The sequence below is a fragment of the Salvelinus fontinalis genome, chromosome 25 (genome assembly GCF_029448725.1).
Source record: "Salvelinus fontinalis isolate EN_2023a chromosome 25, ASM2944872v1, whole genome shotgun sequence".
In the NCBI taxonomy this organism is placed as follows: Eukaryota; Metazoa; Chordata; class Actinopteri; order Salmoniformes; family Salmonidae; genus Salvelinus; species Salvelinus fontinalis.
In genome coordinates, this window is record NC_074689.1 from 30,076,811 (window position 1) to 30,098,994 (window position 22,184).

Here is a 22,184-nt window from a genome sequence, read left to right on the forward strand (position 1 = left end):
AGTGGCAACTAGAATATACCGATTATATCCTCTATGTCTCCTCTTTTACTCTAATATTTGATGATACAACATGACTGCAGTGAGGTTTTATTCATAAACCTCTACACCATGGTAACTTTGCAATTTTTTTAAAATCCGGACAATAATTATGGAGATGTGATGGAACGACAAATGCATGCCACATACGAGACTAGTTAAGACCATTCCCTCTGGATTTCATGGAGTTAGGTTAAATGGCAACTTCCATTATGTTTTACCTTACAGTATATATCACAATTTCTCAAAGCTTAAATACAACACACACAATCACGGCCGTCGAATGAAGAGGACCAAGGTGCAGCGTGGTTAGCGTACATAATCCTTTATTTATTATGACGCCAACAATAAACAACCCAAAACAACCGTGAAGCTAACGGCCTATGTGCCACAAACAAAGTTAACCTCCCACAAAGACAGGTGGGAAAAAGGGCTACCTAAGTATGGTTCTCAATCAGAGACAACGATAGACAGCTGTCCCTGATTGAGAACCCTACCCGGCCAAAACATAGAAATACAAATTATAGAACTAAAGAACATAGAATACGCACCCCAAATCACACCCTGACCAAACCAAATAGAGACATAAAAATGATCTCTAAGGTCAGGGCGTGACACACACACACACACACATACACATACACATCTGTTTAACACCTAAACACATTGCGAAATAACAAACTAAGAATCATTGGTCTCATGTCTTCTAATTAAGGATATGTTGTTGAACACACTGCTTCTTCACCCCAGGCTTGAACTACTAAATGGTATCATTCAGAGCCATAAGCCCTCCCCAGGCGTCAAGCCTTTTGCTAACTGCTGAAGAACACAAAGAAAAAATCAACAGCAATAAACAAATCAATTAAGAGGAACTGTCTTTCTTTTGTGCTGCTTGACATCCATTTGGTTTTCTGGGCCAAAGTTAAAGGCTGCTGTGCTGTCGTGGTCTTGAAGTCTGTCGGTTGAATGTGGGCAAGGGGACCCTGTTAAAATCAGTAAGTAAGCAAATTCATAATTCATAATAAAATAATATTGAGCCTGTGCATTACATTGATTGATAGTTTGTGCTGACAAAATGAAATCTGGGGGTTGAGCTATCCGGCCTCTGAGTGGGATGTTTTGAAATAGTATGGTTGCTGGTGCTTCAGCAAGCTAGAATCAAGGTAATGCCTTTACAGCCAAGATCAACACCTTGTGAATGTGGATTATGATGGAGAGTATGGGTTATTATTGATTATCAAACATGACAGAGGATATGAATATGCATAATTTTATCTTAATGTTGAGAGAGACATTCAAATTGGTTTTGACTAGATGGGATGCAGATCATATCAGAACTTTGTAGCAGGTTAGAAGAATTAATGTAGCAGGTTGGGATAATTAACATAGCAAGTTGGGATAATTAACGTACCAGGTCAGGATAATTAATGTAGCAAGTTAGGCGAATTAGGTTAAGGTAGGAAATTGGGATTAGGGTTAGCTAAAATGCAAAAAAATTGCAACTTTTGAGGTGACTTTGACATCAGCTGCATCCCTTTTAACCATGATCATTCAAGGTGATTGACAGTATATCTATAAGGCAGCCAATTCTGAAGAACAACAACACAGTTGTGCCCTTGACCACACTTGCTTGTATAGAAAATCTAAATTGCAACATAAAAAACCTTCAAATCCAACCTTTTTGACAGAGTAAGGGTGAGTCGGAGAGATGAGAATTTTGCTTTGCTCTTTCTATGATAGAAGAGAATTGATCTGAACATTTTCAAGAAAATAAGGAGCCTTAAGCCATATCGACCAGGAGCAAAGCTTAAAGAGAGAACACAAAGAATACAATGTGAAATGACTTGGCAACTGCTGGGCGATCAGCACAGACTTGTACTGCCACGAGGCCATTGTGTTTAATGCTTATCGACTGAAACCAACTGCACACTCCAAATACAAAGGATGTCATCATTATAGGTGGGCTATTTATCCCGAACTGAGGACATCCAGAACTGAGGACACAATATAGTTTCCTCCGTTCTGGATGTCAGTTCATTCTAATGAAAAAAATGTGTATATTTACAGATTTCACCTTTAATATTCATATTTCTTCTAACACTGTTGAGAAGTTTAATTAAATAAGCCCAGCTGTCACTCAACAGAGGTCTGAAGTTGAATGTACCTTTTAAACACAACACACAAAAGATTTTCACAACCCATCTATGCAGCAATTTGTCCTAAAGTTGGATGGGTTGGGGGATACATACAGTGTGTGCAACAGTCTATGCTGTCCTTGTGGGCTATTTAGTTAATACCCTGAGGGATAAATCACATGACATGGAACAATGGTGGACCAGAGTGAACAGCTGCTGGAGGGGTGGGTACTTTTACCAACTCCTCTTAGAGTAATAACAAACCATTCAGTGCCTAATTACTCAGTAAGGCTTGCCTTATAGAACAGAGAGCCGTGAAACAATACAGGGATCCACAGGGAGGGAACAAAACCCTGCTATTATGTACAGTACAGCTGGTCTCCGTCAATGAGCTACTAGCAGTCTGGGTTCCACAGGACGCGTGACTGATAGATAATTACTGTGTAATTAGTTGTGTTTCTCCAGGGCATCGCTATGGGATGCTGGCTGGGTGTCAAAAGTCAAAGGATAATTGGGTAGGGTGAGAGTAGTCCTGCTTGAACATGAAGACCCCATTTAAATAGTAGTGCTTGCCAGCTTGACCAAGCACTCCCCATATTACAAGCAAGGTAATAACCTAGGAATTGATGAGGCTCAACAGTCCATGAAACTGTTTTAAACTATTACCCTAAAAATTTACTAGAATAGAGATTAAGGAAGTCCTATAGAGGGCGAGTTTGGTTTGACAGTTATCCCAGACTGTACATGAATCTGGATGACTGACCTACAGAGGCTCTGCTCCATATACTCTACCCTTGAACTGTCTGTGAAATATACTCTATAAGAGTGTTAACAGACATACACACAGACATATTTGTACACACAATCTATTGATGGCTTATTTTATAGAAAACTCTCTCTGTCTAACTGTCATATATCCTCTTTTCCAAAATACTTTAGACTAAAGAAGATCTCAGTTATATGAAGGGTAATTTCACTTTTAGAGTCTACAGTATTCACACCCCACATTTTGTTGTGTTACAGCCTGAATTTAAAATGGAGTCAATTTAGATTTTTGTTGTAACTGGCCTACACATAACATCCCATAATGTAAAAGTGGAATTATGTTTTTCTACATTTTAACAAATTAATTAAAAATGAAAAGCTGAAATTTCTTGAGTCAATAAGTATTCAACCCCTTTCTAATAGCAAGCCTAAATAAATGTAATAGTATAAAATTGCTTAACAAGTCACATAAGTTGCATGGCCTCACTCTGTGTGCAATAATAGTGTTTAACATGATTTTTGAATGACTACCTCATCTCTGTACCCCACATACAATTATCTGTAAGGTCCTTCAGTTGAGCAGTGAATTTAAAAACAGATCCACCACAAAGACCGGGGAGGTTTTCCAATGCAGCGCAAAGAAGGGCACCTATTGGTAGATAGGAAAAAAATAAAAACACCAGACATTGAATATCCATTTGAGCATGGTGAAGTTATTAATTACACTTTGGATGTTGCTTCAATACACCCAGTCACTACAAAAATACAGGCGTCCTTCCTAACTCAGTTGCAGGAGAAGAAGGAAACCATTCCGGGATTTCACCATGAGGCCAATGGAGACTTTAAAACAGTTAGAGTTTAATGGCTGTGATAGGAGAAAAATGAGGATGGATCAACAACATTGTAGTTATTCCACAATAGTAACCTAATTGAAAGAGTGAAAAGAATGAAGCCTGTACAGAATAAAAACATTCAAAAACATACATCCTGTTTGCAACAAGGCACTAAAGTAATACTGCAAAAAATGTGCAAAGCAATTAACTTTTTGTCAGGCAAATTCAATACAACACATTACTGAGTACCACTCTCCATATTTTCAATCACAGTGGTGGCTCCATTATGTTATGGGTATGCCTCTAATCGTTAAGGACTGGGGAGTTTTTCAGAATAAAAAGGAAATGGAATGGAGCTAAGCACAGGCAAAATCCTAGAGGAAAAATTGATTGTCTGCTTTCTACCAGACAGTGGGAGATGAATTCCCCTTTTCAGCAGGACAATAAACTAAAACACAAGGCAAAATGTACACCGGAGTTGCTTTCCAAGATAGTGAATGTTCCTCAGTGGCCGAGTTACAGTTTTGACTTAAGTCTACTTAAATCGCCATTGACCCCCCCCCCCTCCTTTTTGTACACTGCTGCTACTCGTTGTTTATCATCTTTATGCATAGACACTTCACCCCTATCTACATGTACAAATTACCTCAACTAACCTGTACACTGACTCGGTTCCAGTACCCCCTGTATATAGCCTCGTTATTCTTGTGTTACTTTTCATTATTATTTTTTACTTTAGTCTATTTGGTTATTATTTTCTTAACTCTTCTTGAACTGCACTGTTGGTTAAGGGCTTATAAGTAAGCATTTCACGGTAAGGTCTACACTTGCTGTATTCGGCGCATGTGACAAATAAAGTTTGATTTAGGCTGGGTTTCTATACAGCACTTTGTGACATCAGCTCATGTAAGAAGGGCTTTATAAATATAGTTGATTGATTTGATCTGAAATTCTATGGCAAGATGTGAAAATGGTTGTCTAGCAATGAGATCAACAACCAATGTAAGAGACCTTGAGGAAATTTGAAAATAATAAATAGGCAAATATTACACAATCTAGCTGTGGAAATATCTTAAGAGACTAATCGCTGCCAATGTTGCTTCTACAAAGTATTGACTCAGGGGTGTGAATACTTATGTAAATTAGAAATTTCTGTATTTAATTTTCAATAAATTTGCCAGAATTTCTAAAAACATGTTTTCACTTTGTCATTCTGGGGTATTGTGTGTGGATGGGTGAGAAAAAAATGTATCTTGAATTCAGGCTGTAACACAACAAAATGTGGAAAAAGTCAAGGGGTATGAATACTTTTTGAACTCCAGATACAGACTGATCCAGTTTAATTTCCTCCATCAGCTCTATATCACCCCATTTAGACTGCACAAGTTCAACCCTGATATCTCCTCCCTATGTTTTAGTTTGTCTTGAATGTTGTTAATTGGAAAATGCAAAAATAAAATATTGAAAAAAAATTAAGTATTCAGACTATTTTCAAAACATTTGCAACCTCTGTAACAGTTGCCCTATCTTACTTATTTTTTATTGATTTATTATTTTACAAATGACACAAACATCAACCATAATAGCATCCACATCTGGTGGATTAAAATAATCCAACAAATGTAAGAAATAAAATCACTAAAAGTTGCTGTAGTGTCTAATATCAGTTTAACACATCCAGAATCAGAATAGAATTCAATCAATTGAGTTCAACAACATCTTCATAAAAACTGAACACCCCCTTCCATAACACAAAAAGAGGAGCATTTAGCACCTCTTGTACTTGTGGTGGTGCATGCAGCTGAAAACACCTGCTTTCTGTCCTTGGTCACCTCTCCTTTGGAGAACAGCACTCTGTGTGTCACTAGCCTCTGCCAGGCCCTGCTGATGTAGGCCTTGTCAAAGTTTGAAGCATGAGAGGAGGACCACTGTCTCCAGGAGGAAGACGATGAGGATGGCTCAGAGGGCCCAGGTGTCATGGCCCCCACGTCAGCCTGAGCCGAGTGCCCGTAGTTCCTCATGATGGCGTGCGTGGTGGCAAACACCACTATACGGTAGTCTCTCCGCAGCCGATCCAGGAGCTCTGAACACTTCCTGAGGTTGGCTTCCTGCTTGGCCACGCTCTCCCCTCCCCCACTCCGGTCCACCCAATAGAAGGATGAGATGCTGTCGATGACCAATAGGCACATAGTGGGCCGGCTGCTGAAGGTATTCTCCAGGTAGTGCAGTGTGAGAAGCAGCTGGACTGAGCTGGAGCAGTTAACCACAAAGAGTCGGCCTAGGCAGGCTCGCACCCTCTCCTCAGGCTCTACCGCCGCCCCACTAACCTCTCCTTTTGCGTCCTCCCCCAGGCGCTGCTCCAGTACTGTCACCAGCCTCAGCATGTCAAAGTTGTAGTCGGTGTCCACGTACATGACTTCCACTTCCAGGCCCCCCCGGTCGGCTGGGAGGATGCAGTGGGTCACCAGATGGTACATGGTCTCAGTCTTTCCACTTCCCTCGGTGCCATGGAACTCCACTACGTCACCTGGAGAATGAATGTAAAAGAAATGTCAACTATGTGACTACTGTAATAATTTATTTATATGGCCTGATGATGCCACGTTTATACATCAGGGCAAAGTACCTTGAATAGGTCCAGCACCATCAGGAAAGATGTGCGGTTCAATGTCCCTCAATGACCGTCTCCCCTCCAACCTAGCAAACAACTGAAAGAAAATACATACTCATTTAGAAAACAACATAATATTTTCATGATCCATACGCCACTTCTGATTTTACTTTGATAACAAAGTACTTCTAGCTGCTAACTTGAAGTTCAGGTTTACCTTCGGTATTCATATCTGGCCAAAAGCAGGAAAACAGCTGATCAGAACCAGGAAGTGACTGTGAAATGTTTGTAGATCTAAGCTAACTGCGATGTGTCTCTGTGGTTACTAGATCGTTGTATGGAAGTGCGTAACTGTTAACAATGTTAGTTATCGCGTACATACTCGTTAACCTTTATGGAGTGTGTGTCGAAAGGGTTAGAAAAGCACGAAAGAGTTATAAAAGAGCACGTACAAAGAAAGGGTTGGTTAGCTAAGCACATGGGGATATACTTGATGGAAGGGTGCACATCGCCATATACATCATGTTACCACGTTACTTTATTAAAAACCTTTCGTTAGATACTTATTACACTTATATGGTAACGTTAATTTGCAACATACTTGTGCACCGTTCTCTGTCATTTTGGCAGTAGTTGTCATCCCTTGTATCTGTCAGGAAAAAAGAACGCGCTTTTTCAAATCGACTTCCTGCTTTTGGTATTTTACCGTAATACCTGACACAGACGAGCTATATGCATTGTTGCCGAATCTTTGGTACACATAATGAAAAGTAGTTAAGCATAATTTCTATTAATCCTAACTTTATCAATAATAAAGTATATTAACTCGTGTGACATAATATTATTTTCCTGCTTTTCATTGGGCGCGTGAGTAATGGTTACAGCATAACAAGGTTGCCAAAACTTCGCGTCCAGAGAGGAAACAGTGGAGTTCAGATGCCACCTTGCGTTGTTTATATTGAAATACATTGGTGGTATTCTGGCAGCGTTTTACAGGCAGCACAATTCTGATATTTTTTTCCACATCAGATATTTTTAAGAGCTGATCTGATTGGCCAAAATATCAATTAGTGAAACAAATATCAGAATCGGGCTGCCTGTCTAAAACCATCCTTCATTTAGGCTACCGAGTGGCGCAGCCGTTTAAAGCACTTCATCTCAGTGCTAGTGTAACCGATGTGAAATGGCTAGCTAGTTAGCGGAGTGCGCACTAATAGCGTTTCAATCGGTGACGTCACTCGCTCTGAGACCTTGAACTAGTTGTTCCCCTCTGCAAGGGTTGCGGCTTTTGTGGCGCGATGGGTAACGATGCTTGTCGGTGCGTGTCAGTTGTCTATGTGTGCACTAATAGCGTTACCTGTTCGAGCCCACGTAGGTGCGAGGAGAGGGACGGAAGCACTAGAGACATCTAGAGACTAGAGACATCAGACCTTGTTCCGATCCCGGGTTATCGGGAGTCCCATATGGTGGCGCACAATTGGCCAGGTGTTGTCCGGGACAGGCGAGGGTTTGGCCGGGGTTAGGCCATCATTGTAAAATAAGAATTTATTCTTAACTGACTTGCTAGTTAAATAAAGGTTAAATAACAAAAATGTGGTTGTTATAATAAAGTCGTTTTTTTCTTTAACAGCTGATTCAGCAACCATTCTACATGACAGAGCAGAGTATGAGAAACTGATTCACGGTCAGGTGTGCGAGTTCCCAATACTACGCTCGAGTGGGGAACGGAGCCAGCTCGTTTACATTTTTTCCCATCTTCCCTTTGACTCTTCCCTTCCCTTTGACTATGGAAATACGCTCGCTGTCAAACTATTGATATAAACTATTGATATAAATAACGTTAGAGGGAAATAAGCGAGCACGGTGCAGAGCAATCAGCCTTCTATCCAACCTTCAATAATACACTGTATTTAAACGAACTTTTTGATACAGTTGTTGCAAATAATCTATGGTGTTTTGGGGACATTCTTTCGTCATCATGAGCATGGCAGTCCACCCACCACCTTGCGTGATAGATTGTGGGATTGGGTGAGTTTGTTTGCTTGAAAAAGCTGAGCTTGCATTCTAGGTATGTGATCTGCCTCGAAAATTACAGTTACTAAGGTTATGTTGCCAGGTCGCAGTTGTAAATGAGAACTTGTTCTCAACTGACCTACCTGGTTAATTAAAGGTGAAATAAATAAAACATGTTATGCCACCAATCACACAACCTTTTGCCACCCGACTCTGTTCCACTCTGCAAGTGGAAAGCACCTTCTCAGTTAATGGTAACATGATAATAAGATTAATAATATATTATTACAATATATTATTAAAAAAACAGAGTTTAGGTTAGGTATGCTTTTAATGTAAATACAGTGCCAGTAGCTAACTGTAGTATTCTCCTCTATTGAGATAGTAATACTGTAGGACAGAATAGTCTAAACTAGTTTTGAAAAAGTTAAGCTGAAGTTTGTTATTATTGGTTCATGCAGGACACATGACTAAGGAGTAAATAGGTCAAATGGCCTGTCACCTGGAGGGGGGAAAACCCCATCAGAGATGGGTCATAGTGGTATGATTTTGCTGTGGCTTTGCTACATGGGTTGTTCAAATTCTCTTTTGATGGGAAAATACATAACTTTTTTACATTTTATAGCAAGGCTACAAATCATTTAAAATGGATCAACATTAAATCGTATCCAGGCTTGTTGCAAAAACATTACATCTATTAGTGGTATGAGCCTGCAGTAAATTACAGCATAGAATCAAACAAATTAAGATTTTTGCAGACCTTCAGCTTTCTGAATCTGAAGGCTAGGCCTGTACACTCACAGGTGTGATTAACTTGATGAATAACTCAGCCAGTGGGCAGTACATTAGTTAAGGACTCTATTAATTAAACCACTGCATGTTTTGAGTAACAATATCAATTTTAGACGAGATTACTTTTTCCTCCATGATGAATTAGCATGGTTAAACAGGAAGTTATACTTAATCAGAAAGGCTGGGATCGAGACACAACCTGGTGTTGTGAATTTATAATAGGGAACTAATTCCAAAATGTTTCGGTTGTTTCTGAAATGTTAATTGCAAATTGATTAGGATAGAAAATATTGCCAAATGCATTCTGCTTTGTCCGTGGTACAGACAATAAATACAGTGCCTTCAGAAAGCATTCATACCCCTTGACTTTTTCACATTTTGTTGCCTGAATTTAAAATGGATTAAATTAAGATTTTGTGTCACTGGCCTACAATACCCCATAAAGTCAAGGGGGAATTATGTCTTTAGAACTGTTTTTGCATGTACTCACTGTGTGCAATAATAGTGTTTAAAACTTTTTAGGGATAGGGGTTCAGCATTTTCACTTTGGATGAATAGCGTGCCCAGAATGAACTGCCTCCTACTCTGTCCCAGATACTATTGGATAAAAAACACTCTGAAGTTTCTAAAACTGTTTGAATGATGTCTGTGAGTAAAACATAACTCATATGGCAGGCTAAAACCTGAGAAAAAATCCAAACAGGAAGTGGGAATTCTGAGGCTGGTCGATTTTCAACTCATCGCCTATTGAAATTCCAGTAGGATATCAAATCAAATTTATTTATATAGCCTTTCGTACATCAGTTGATATCTCAAAGTGCTGTACAGAAACCTAGCCTAAAACCCCTAACAGCAAGCAATGCAGGTGTAGAAGCACGGTGGCTAGGAAAAACTCCCTAGAAAGGCTAGAAAAGCCGATGATACCCCCGGACAGGGCCAAACAGGAAGGATATAACCCCACCCACTTTGCCAAAGCACAGCCCCCACACCACTAGAGGGATACCTTCAACCACCAACTTACCATCCTGAGACAAGGCAGAGTATAGCCCACAAAGATTTCCGCCACGGCACAACCCAAGGGGGGGGCGCCAACCCAGACAGCAAGATCATGTCAGTGACTCAACCCACTCAAGTGACGCACCCCTCCTAGGGACGGCATGAAAGAGCACCAGTAAGCCAGTGACTCAGCCCCTGTAATAGTGTTAGAGGCAGAGAATCCCAGTGGAGAGAGGGGAACCGGCCAGGCAGAGACAGCAGTGTGCAGAACGAACTTCCAGAACCAGGACGAGAACTGAGGACCCCGGTCAGAGACCATGTCCACTGGCAGTCCATGGATCTAGAAGACGTGCCACACCATGAGCTGGGCCGTCGCTTTGGCAGAGGGTAGCTTGGGGAGAGGAATGAAGTGGGCGGCTTTGGAAAACCGATCCACTACGGTCAGGATGGCAGTGTTGCCATCAGACGGGTGGAGACCCGTGACAGAGTCCAGGGATATGTGAGACCAGGGACGGTGAGGGACAGGCAGAGGTTGAAGGAGACCAGTTGGGGCTTGCAGAGGAGTCTTGTCCTGTGCACAGATTGTGCATGCAGCGATGAACACGAAGACGTCAAAAACCATGGTAGGCCACTAGAAGCGTTGTCACACAAAGGCCAGGGTCCGATGGGAGCCCCGGTGGCAGGCAAGCCTGGAGGAGTGGGCCCACTCCAGGACCGAGGAGCGGACCGCGTTAGGAACGAACATCCGTTTATCTGCCCCACCCCCCCGGGGTTCAGCTGGGAATGCTGCACCTCACGAACATGCTTCCCTATTCCCCAGCTGAGTGCCGTCGCCAGGCACGAGGTGGGAAGGATGGTCTCAGGTTCCAGGGTTGTAGCCGTAGGGCTATAGAGGCGTGACAGCGCATCTGGCTTGACATTCTTGGATCCTGGCCGGTATGGGAGGGAGAAGTTGAAATGGGTGAACAGCAGGGCCCACCTAGCTTGCCTGGAATTGACGCGCTTGGCTGTGTGGAGATATTCCAAGTTCTTGTGGTCGGTCCACATAATGAATGGATGTTCCGCCCCCTCCAGCCAGTGCCTCCATTCCTCCAATGCCATCTTCACCGTGAGCAGCTCACAATTCCCCACATCGTAGTTCCTCTCTGTGGCGTTGAGGCGGTGGGAGAAGGCGGCGCAGGGATGTAACTTGAGGTCCAGGGCAGAACACTGAGACAGGACAACCCCACTCTGATATCCGAAGCATTGGCGTCCACCACGAACTGGCCGGACGAGTCAGGATGAACCAAGATGGGAGCTGTGGTGAAGCGGTGTCTGAGATCCCAGAACGCCGGTCAGCAGCTGGGGACCATGTGAACGGAACCTTGGGAGAGGTGAGTGCAGACAGGGGGGGGGGGGGGGGGGGGAGAAGACGAGGATGTCATTGAGGTAGACGAAGACAAACAAGTTCAACATGTCGAGGAGAACATCATTAACCTGGAACACAGCATGGGCATTGGTAAGGCCAAATGGCATGACCAGATACTTGTAGTAACCGCTGGCCGTGTTGAAGGCAGTCTTCCACTTGTCCCCTTCCCGTATTTGCACCAGGTGGCAGGCTGTTCTGCATAGGTCCAGCTTGGAAAACACGGTGGCCCCCTGGAGCGGCTCAAAGGCAGAGGAGTTGAGTGGTAGCGGGTAGCGGTTCTTCACCATGATGTCGTTGAGACCTCAGTAGTCGAAGCACGGGCGCAGGGTTTTGTCCTTCTCCACAAAGAACCCTGCACCGGCGGGGGAGGCAGAAGGACGGATGAACCCTGCAGCTAGGGAGTCCTCAATGTAGGTCTCCATAGCCTTGGTCTCCAGACCCGACAGAGAGTACAGTCATCACCGGGGCGGAGTGGTGCCTGGGAGAAGGTCAATCCCACAGTCATATTGTCGGTGCGGCGGAACGAAGTGGCCCGGGCCTTACTGAACACCTCTTGGAGGTCCTGGTACTCCGCAGGAATGGCGGAGAGGTTTGGTGCAACTTCCGAGCCCCCAGGAAGACGTCCTGGGGCAGGCTGCACAGACTTCAGGCAATGGACGTGGCAGAACGGGCTCCAGCCCATGATGGCACCAGCAGACCAGTCAATGAGGGGATTGTGTCGTTGGAGCCAGGAGAATCCCAATACCACGGGAACCTGAGGAGACTTAATGAGCAGGAATTGAATCGTCTCGCTGTGGTTCCCTGACACACGTAAGATGATGGGGGTGGTAATGTGGGTGACCTGGCCTGTAGAGCACCTGTCCAGCGCTCTAACGTCCATGGGAATGGAGAAGGGCTGAGTGGAGATGTTCAGCTCGGAAGCTAGTGTACCATCCATAAAGCTCTCATCGACCCCAGAGTTGATGAGTACCTGGAGAGATTTTGACTGGTTCCCCCACAGCAACATGGCATGAAAAATGATGCGAGTAAGGGGAGAGGAACAGTTTTGCGTAAGGCCCACCAGAGTACTCACTCCTACCGGTGAGCCTGGTCTTTTAGTGGACAGGTGGAGGCGAAATGACCAGGCCCCCAATACAGGCAACTCTTAGTGTGAAGCCTGTATAGCCATTCAGCTGGAGATAGCCTAGCTCTGCCTAGTTGCATAGTCTTGGTAAGAGGTGAATCGCATTCTTCGGAGGAACTCGGGTAGCCTCGGATTCTCTCGGCAACAGACGTCGGGGACTTCCGGGATGTCTCAGAGGTGAGGTGGAATCGACTCTCCTTCCTTTGTTCCCGTAGTCGCCCATCGATCAGAAAGGTCAAGGCGATGAGCGAGTCGGAATCGTTCGCTAGTTCCCGGGCTGCAAGCTTGTCCTTTACTTCCTCTGATACTCCGTGCAGGGACAGCGCTTCCGACATGTCAAACAGCGTTCCAGGCACTATCAGCTACCAATGTGCTGAAATCCACCTCATCGTCTGCCGCACTGCGGGAGTCTTGCCGAAGCAACTTCCGGGCAGCCTCTCTCCCGGACAATGGAGCCTCAAAAACTCTTTACCTCCGCCATGAACTCTTCCAGACTGAAGCATATGGCCGACTGTTGTTTCCATACTGCGTAGCCCAGGCGAGAGCCCTCCCGGATATCAGCGTGATGAGGTACGATATCTTAGAAAGGTCAGAGAGGAAGGAGGAGGGCTGCAGCTCGATGATGAGGGAACACTGAGCGAGAAACTTCCCATCTCTTTCTTCCCAGACTATGCCGACAGCGTTGCTTGTGATCGTGCCGCTTTCAACGATATCAAGATTCTGCTACATGGACGCCCGACGTTCGGTATGGTGTGGCTTTTCCTGCACGACTCCGTATAACATACGTTCCAAGACCCCCATAAGGCAATGGCCTTCGTAAATCCAAACATTCTACAGTGGATGGACGAAGCAAATGGCTGAATGTTCACCTATTTGGCGATTAGGGTAATAGACGAATGTGTCTACCACTGCAGACTCAGTCTCTCTTTTGTAGATACTGTATAGCGTTGCCAGTATCAGTTGATATTGTTATTATTAGGTAATGTTAGTGCCTTAGTTCTGGTGAGATAATTCTCTTTTTGGTTTAACGTTTTATTTTATTACCATGAAGTGGCTCGTTTATATTTCTCGATGGTACCCGTATCTAGGATAGATAAAGCACAGTTCTATTATTAGGTTACGTCATTTCTTTAAACACGTTGCTGCTAACTTAGTGGTATTGCTGTAAGATGTTATATCTAAAATGTTTTATACTATCTTTTAAAACAGCCTAGTTTTGAGTTGTAAGTATTTCTTATGCGCAACTTGTTTTAAATCCTTCACTATTTCAGCAGGGCTCTCTACTCGATAGGTTTAGTGTTCCCCACTACAAGCACAATATGTGTGGATATTGTGAGCGGACCCAGTACTTTGAGGTAGCTCTAAAGCAGAAAGGTGGAATAAACGAGTCAGGAGCAGGTTTTCTTAATTGAACAATGTTCTCTTTTGAGGTATTTCTTTCATCTTAAACACTCCAACATAATCAAGGACGATTTTTCAAGGAAAAAACAAATATTTTTTCTCAAGAACAAGGAACACAAGGAGAGTATCTTTAAACTATAACATAAATCACGGGTGTGTCACCACCTTCCCAATCCGTCCATGGAGAGCTCCCTTCGAGTGGTCATACGGATCCATGGTAACCATTCCCAAGAGGTGGTGTCCCCTTCTTCTCCCTTCCAAAAGGTATGTCCTCTCCTTTGTAGAAGAAAACACTCTTTTCTTTCTTCCCCTTCTGCCGGTTCCCTCCTCTCTCTTGTAGGGGAAAGATAATTGCTCAGCTGTGGGTTTGATTTGATTTTGATTTACTTAATTGCCTTTGATCACCTTGACTCACATGCCGGGCTGGGCTACTGTCCGTGGGAGCAGCCTGCCCTCTGGTGGTCCCAGCACAATATCTTTTCATGGGGATTAGCGTTTACCTTGTTCTATTAGGTGACCAGGGTGGGTTTACTTTTTCATACCAGACTTCAGAGTATTGTTTGTTAATGTTTTCTATTTTTCTTCAACTTTTTACATTTTTAATTTGCTATTTTTGAAAAATGTTTAATGGATCAGTTGTTGTAATCTGGCATCTATCCTTTTCTCACCTGAAATACATGGCTAGGCCTAATATCATGAGGGACAGCTGCTTGCTCAGTCACTTTTACTAGCTGGAATGTTACATCTTTAAATCATCCAGTGAAACGTAAAAGGGTTCTTTATCATTTAAATCACCTTAAAGTAGATATCAGCTTTTTTCAGGAGACACATCTCTGCACTTTCAACCACTCTCGTAAAACCTCTTACAGCTACCCCCCCCCCCCCTTCTTTCAATTTCCGCCTGAAGACATACCCAAATCTAACTGCCTCTAGCTCAGGCCCAGAAGCAAGGATATGCATATTCTTGGTACCATTTGAAAGAAAACACTCTGAAGTTTGTGTAAATGTGAATTGAATGTAGGAGAATATAACACAATAGATCTGGTTTTGATAATACAATGAAAAAAACATACGTTTTTTCTTTTTAATTGTTGTATCATCATCTTTAAAATGAACAAGATAAAACAAACATTCAGATATGAATATGGGGACAATTTCAGTGAAAAACATAAGAGGGCAACAGTACTTGTGCAAAGTTTCAGAATGATAACTTCCAAAATGAGTGTGCTACATGACATTTATCATGAAGTCACCCAGGTGTCCCACACAAGTAGCCCAAATGTACCCAAGTGGCCAAATTGGTGAAGCTATACATTTTGAAACAAATAACTATATACAAAATACCAAAATGGTATTCTAACACACCCCCCAAAAAAATGGAGGGGGAAAAATTGGGGGGAAAAAATATTATAAAATATATATACACTTACAAAATAACATGGGTAACTATTTACACACTTTCAATATTTGGAAGACCCTCAGTCCTCTATCAAATCAATTTATATAGCCCTTCGTACATCAGCTAATATCTCAAAGTGCTATGAGGGGTGGCCTGCTGCTGGGTTTTTGCCCTCCTACGGCCTCCTCCACGTCTCCTGATGTACTGGCCTGTCTCCTGGTAGTGCCTCCATGCTCTGGACACTACGCTGACAGACACAGCAAACCTTCTTGCTACAGCTCGCATTGATGTGCCATCCTGGATGAGCTGCACTACCTGAGTCACTTGTGTGGGTTGTAGACTCCGTCTCATGCTACCACTAGAGTGAGAGCACCGCCAGCATTCAAAAGTGACCAAAACATCAGCCAGGAAGCATAGGAACAGGTAAGCATAGGTAACAGCTGAACATGCGTGTTACCGAAACTGCTGTGCGTAACGAGTTTTGCTCCTTCCAGTATGAATCTTCAATGGCGAATGACGGTCTTTACGCCGGAGTTTACTACATGGGTTGGTCTTCCAAAACACAAACATTACATATTGCCGTTTACCTCTGCTCATTGGCTATCTACCCAGCTAGATTTCAAGACGATCAGTGGTCATTGGGTTAAAATACAGTCAATCAACGAAACAGCGGTCATATAATTGGTGCACAATGAGGTCCTTACTTGTTGTCTTCCAATCGGTTTCTTTGGGTCAATACGTCCAGCGAAATGACCCATCAAGTTTGGTCGTGTTACAAACAAACAGTTGATTGCAAGGAAACAAAACATGACTGGATAAAGTCAGGTTTAGTCTGTGTACTTACGTCGAATGTTTTGTCGAAAATTGAATGACACGAAATTCAACGAGATAAGCGTTCACAAACTGTTTCTTGTTAGGCTATAAAAATGGATTTAACCGAACAAAAGACCATTCATTGTGTAACAATGAGCCTTGGGATTGCAAACAGAGCAAGATCTTCAAAGGTAAACTATTTATTTCATTGCAATCTGTGATTTTGTTACACCTGTGCTGGTTGAAATAGTCATTTGGTATGGGGCTCTGTGCTCAGATAATCGCATCGTATTCTTTTGCAGTTAATCCTTTTTTAAATCTGACAACGCAGTTGGATTAGCAAGATTCTAGGCTTTTGAAGCATGTGAGACACTTGTATTTTCAGGAATGTTTAATATGACTATTTGTGGCGATCACCGTATGTTGTCGAATTTAAACCCGGTACCGATATCCGTAGCGCAGAGAAGTTAAAAGGAGGGTAGATCGGTCAATCATATCGTTCCAATGTTCCTTCTAAAACTAGAGGAGCAGCCATTTTAATGAGTAAAAACATACCGTTCTCAATGTTAAGTGTAGAGGCAGACTAAGCAGGCCGTTTCATTATTGTAGTAGGAAGACTGTATAATACACCTGTTATCTTCGCTAACATTTATGCACCAAATTGGGATAACAGTTCATTCTTCACAAATTTATTTTCTTGATTACCAAATATGGACACACACCACCTAATACTAGATGGTGATATGGATTGTGTACTGTCACCCAATCTGGATCGTAGCTCTCCTAAGGTATCATCTTAATCAAAGACAGTATCCACAAATCAGATATTTCTGAAGACAAATGGCATATCTGATGTGTGGTTTTTCCACAATCCTCTCACCATTTCATAAGACCTTCTCATGAATAGACTACTTCTTCCTAGACAATACTTTTCTGCCACTTATCACAGAGTGTGATTACCAAGCTATAGTCATTACGGATAATTCTACTTCTACTATGTGACCACCGGTACTGCTGCTCATTCTGTGCACCAGTTACAGAGTTCTACGTCACCGGCCTCTAGGCGTCACTGAACTGTCTCATTACGCACACCTGGTTCCCATTCTCCACTGATTAGTAATTGTATATATGTGCCCTCTGTTCACCATTGTCTTGTTGGTTATTGTTCCCATGTCTGTTGGTCTTGAAAGAACCTGTGTTTTGTTATTTTGGCTTTTGTGGTGTGTATTGTGTAATCTTGCTCTTTTGTTTGGGTTACATTCCTGTGTTTTTGTATACGTGTTTGTTTTGGGCTTCGTCCCTGTGGCTTTCATGGCATGTTGTATTTTGGGTGGACTATTAAACCTGTCTCCAATCATTTATACAACGCGACACTAAAACGACTTATTGTAGTGAGGTGCGTACTGGCGGCAGAGAAGTCAGGCGCAGGAGAGAGAAAACTGATTTACAACGCCGTTGTTTAATATCCATAAACCACCGTCAACAGAACAATACAATAAATGGGACAAACAAAACCCGGTAAATACCAGCATACAGTGCACAAGCACTACAACAAACAATTACGGACAAGGACATGGGGGAGAACAGAGGGTTAAATACACAAAATGTAATTGAAGGAATTGGAACCAGGTGTGATGGAAGACAAGACAAAACCAATGGAAAGTGGATCAGCGATGGCTAGAAAGTCGGTGACTTCGAATGCTGCCCGAACAAGGAGAGGGACCAACTTCGGCAGAAGTCATGACACTTACACCAAATACACAGCCTAATTATCGCCCTTGACGGCTTAACTCACTACTGATATCAGAAGAAACCTTTTGCTTTTAATAATCTCAAATGTAGATATTTCTAAAGCTAAATCAAACCCCTGCTATGTCTCCTACAACAGTATGGGAATCTTATCTAAGGGGCCAAATTTTCTTGTACAGAGGAAGATTAAGGAACTGAGTGCAATATTCAACGCCTAGGGTAATTTCATTTTGGACATGGCTTATTCACTCTTCATCTGCAGATTTACTAAAACAACATTTGACACTTCAAACAGTTTGCTCTTCTTTCAACTCGACAAGCTGAACATCTAATTAGTACATTTCAATACGAAGGGTACTATGGTGTTGAATGCTGAACTGTAGTCAATGAACAGCATTCTTACATAGGCAATTGCATCGTCCGTGGACCTATTGGGCCGGTATGCAAATTGCAGTGGATCTAGGGTGATGGGAAAGGTGGAGGTGATATGATCCTTGACTAGTCTCTCAAAGCACTTCATGATGACAGAAGTGAGTGCTATGGGGTGATTGTCATTTAGTAAAGTTACCTTTGCCTTCTTGGGTACAGGAACAATGGTGGCCATCTTGAAGCATGTGGGGACAGCAGACTGGGATAGGGATTGATTTGAATATATCCGTAAACACACCAGCCAGCTGGTTTGTGCATGCTCTGAGGACGGACTAGGGATGCCGTCTGGGCCGGCAGCCTTGCGAGGATTAACACGTTTAAATGTCTTACATCGGCCATGGAGAAGGAGAGCCCACAGTGCTTGGTAGCGGGCTGCATCGGTGGCACTATATTATCCTCAAAGTGGCCAAAGAAGGTGTTTAGTTATTCTGGAAGCAAGACATTGTTGTCTGTGACGTGGCTGGTCCAAGATTGTCTGTAGACCCTGCCACATACGTCTCGTGTCTGAGCCGTTGAATTGCGACTCCACTTTGTCCCTATACTGACATTTCTCTTGTTTGATTGCATTGGAGGGAATAACAACACTGTATTTGGTGATATTCCCGGTCACCTTTCCATGGTAAATGTGGTGGTTCGCGCTTTCAGTTTTGCACGAATGCTGCCCTCAATCCACAGTTTCTGGTTCGGGTAGGTTTTAATGGTCACATTGGGTACAACATCTCCTATGCACTTCCTTATAAATTCACTCACTGAGTGAATTTAACCGGGTAAACATCAGGGCCCATCTCCTTGCCTGGAGTTGAGGTGCTTGGCAGTGCGGAGATACTCCAGGTTTTTGTGGTCGGTCCACACAATGAACGGATGTTCCGCCCCTTCTAGCCAGTGCCTCCATTCCTCTATTCGCTCTCGTCGGCCCCAGAGTCAATGAGGACGCGGAGAGATTTGGACTGGTTTCCCCACAGCAGAATGACATGAAAAGGGGTGCAAGTAAGGGAAGCAGGAAAGTTCTCCATATGACCCACCAGAGTACTTGCTCCTACCGGTGAGCCTGGTCATTTACCGGGCAAGAGGACACAAAATGATCAAAAGTCCTGCTACAGACAGCTCCATGTGTTGATCCTGTGTTGCCGTTCCGCTTGTTGAATGTTACCGTAATTGCTGGACTATTAAGCGCACCTGAATATAAGCCGCACCCACTGAATTTAATTGTTTTTATTTATTTTGTACATAAATAAGCCGCACGTGTCTATAAGCCGCAGGTGCCTACCGGTACATTGAAACAAATGAACTTTACACAGCCTTTAAACGAAACACGGCTTGTAACAAAAATAAATAGCCTTTAAACGAAACACGGCTTGTAACAAAAATAAATAGGCTTTAACGAAACAGGCTTGTAACATTTTTTTTTTTTTAAATAGCAGTAAACAATAGCCTACCAAGAAAGTCCTTGGTCACTATCTTCCTCCTGTGCACTGAAACCACTGAAGTCATCTCCTTTGGTGTCGGAGTTGAATAGCCTCAGAATTGCTTCATCCGATGTTGGATCGTTTTCATTGCGCTCTCCTCACTTTCAACCGGAGGCAAACTCATCCAAGCCTCATTTTCTAGTTTGGGCCATCTGCTTTTCTTTCCTCTGAAAACTTTTGTTGTCTTTTTGCACTAAGTCAGTTTCTCACGCTGCTGTTTCCAACGTCTTATCATCGACCCATTAAGGCTCCCGTGCAGCAGCACTATTTCCTTTTCCAACAGCCAGAACGATCGCCTTCAAATTGAAAGCCGCATCATATGCATTTCTCCGTGTCTTTGCCATGATGAGGGTGACAAAATGACTACCGTAATCAGAATGATGGAAAGTTTGAGCGCGCTCGATTTACGTCACATTATGTGACGGTGCTCAGTTTTTTGGCCATGAATTTGTGAAAGCGGGAAAAATCCATAAATTAGCCGTGTCATTGTATAAAGCGCAAGGTTCATAGCGTGGGAAAAAAGTAGCGGCTTATAGTCCGGAAATTACGGTATATCCTTTTAAGCTTTGAAAAGAGACTTTTACACCCAGACTTGGACCACACACCCACTCCACTGAATAGCAGGCTAGTGATTGCTTTGCAATGCTTGCAGTTAGTCACTGATTCCTTCCAAAGCAGTCATTGTTGAATTTGCATTTTCCAACTTCTTGTGTAATGTTTTTGTCCAATGGCCGATGAGCACCGATACATTTTGTCTATAATTTCTCTCTTCATTATTTCTCTTGAAATGACAAGGATTGAAAAGGATTTGCCAGTAGATTGTCTACTTGATTCATGATGATGACTGCTAGCTTGCTAGCTAAGATTTTGAAAGTATGATGTTGACATGATCAGTCTACGGTAGATATAATATAACGTGATTTGACGTCATTTTATCTGTGGCCAAAGACCTTGAGCCTTCTTGGATGTACACTTCTAATGTAACTCTATGGCAGCACCCAAGGGGCTTGAATTTCCGAGCTCTACCCGTAGATTTTGCGGTGACGTAGTGTCCCATGAGTGACAGAACACTGAGCCAATCACGGCGCAACTAGAAAACATTACCAACCCCTACGCTCCGCATTTTCCGCTGGCTTCCCCTCCATCACAGAAAGCACTGAGCTAGGCTGAAACACCTGTATTTTGGAGCTGCCTTACTCAAGAAAGCAAAAGAGACCAAGTTTGTATATATAAAAAAAATATATTTTTTCCATTGTTTGCATACTGATATGCCAAAATAACATGCAAAACAGGCAAAAAAAATGTTTTTATGACGGGTCTTCACTGAAGGGGACGATTTATAACCATCCCTTCCCTGATAGAAACAGCCCTGTACCATGGGTTTGTTTACCCAAGTGTTGTATACTGCTACATCAGTCCAGACATTGTGAAGGAATTCACCAAACATGACAAGGACCCTGGGAAATGGACAAAGTGGTACAAAGGCATAAATGCCATCAGTAAATCTGAATCCAACATAGAAAGCGTTCCTATCCAACGTCTTTGTCCAGAAATATTATTTCATCCAGATGTATTTATTGATATTCTGATTTCTGAATATTGGCTTGCATTTATTTTACACTACACTATAAGTATCTAGTGAGAACTATCATGACAACAGTTATCAACTAATGTTGTTACCCAATAAGGATCCAATTTTTATAAATCGCTAATTTGAAATAAGTATCTTCGAAGAAGCACCAATTGTCATCATGTTAGTTATCAGCAATAAACAGAAATCATTGTTATGCAGAATGAAAATGTTGGATTATTCTCATTTAAACATTCACTTTTAATACCCACTAAATCTGCTCCTGTGTTTTACAGTTGCCAACCCAGATTTCATGCAGCCCATCTCAGATATAGTCGATGAGGTTATAATGAACTGTCCAATAGATGTCAGAAGACCTCCATGTAATGTATGATTTCAACACAGGGCATTCGACAGAGTGGTGTAATAGGGAAATGCATATCTTTCAAGTTTAACCATTCAAGTAGGAATATATATATTTTTTTATATGTCAGACTTGCTCTACAATACATTTAGTACAATAATTTATTGAGTGTCGTGTTGAATTTAAGTGTGGATTGAGAATAGTTTTTCATATTTTGTCCACCGGGCGTCAGTGTGTACCTTGTTGACTTACTGGCAGATGCATGTTGGCCTTGGGTGGAA

The 22,184-nt window shown here is 42.6% G+C and overlaps 1 protein-coding gene across 2 annotated transcripts; it reads right to left on the reverse strand.

The window, feature by feature from the left end:
* Positions 1-345: 345 nt before the first annotated feature.
* On the reverse strand, positions 346-20,535 carry xrcc2 (X-ray repair complementing defective repair in Chinese hamster cells 2). 2 transcript variants are annotated; one of them, XM_055881838.1, is made up of 3 exons: positions 18,643-20,535; positions 6,396-6,477; positions 346-6,296 (listed from the first exon to the last, which is right to left on the reverse strand). In XM_055881838.1, exons 1-3 carry the CDS (start codon positions 18,676-18,678, stop codon positions 5,491-5,493), a joined length of 924 nt encoding a protein of 307 aa, XP_055737813.1. In that variant the 5' UTR covers positions 18,679-20,535; the 3' UTR covers positions 346-5,490. The 2 variants fall into 2 exon arrangements, with proteins under 2 accessions (XP_055737813.1, XP_055737812.1); XM_055881837.1 differs by lacking the exon at positions 18,643-20,535 and adding an exon at positions 6,982-7,065.
* Between the last annotated feature and the right edge of the window lie 1,649 nt (positions 20,536-22,184).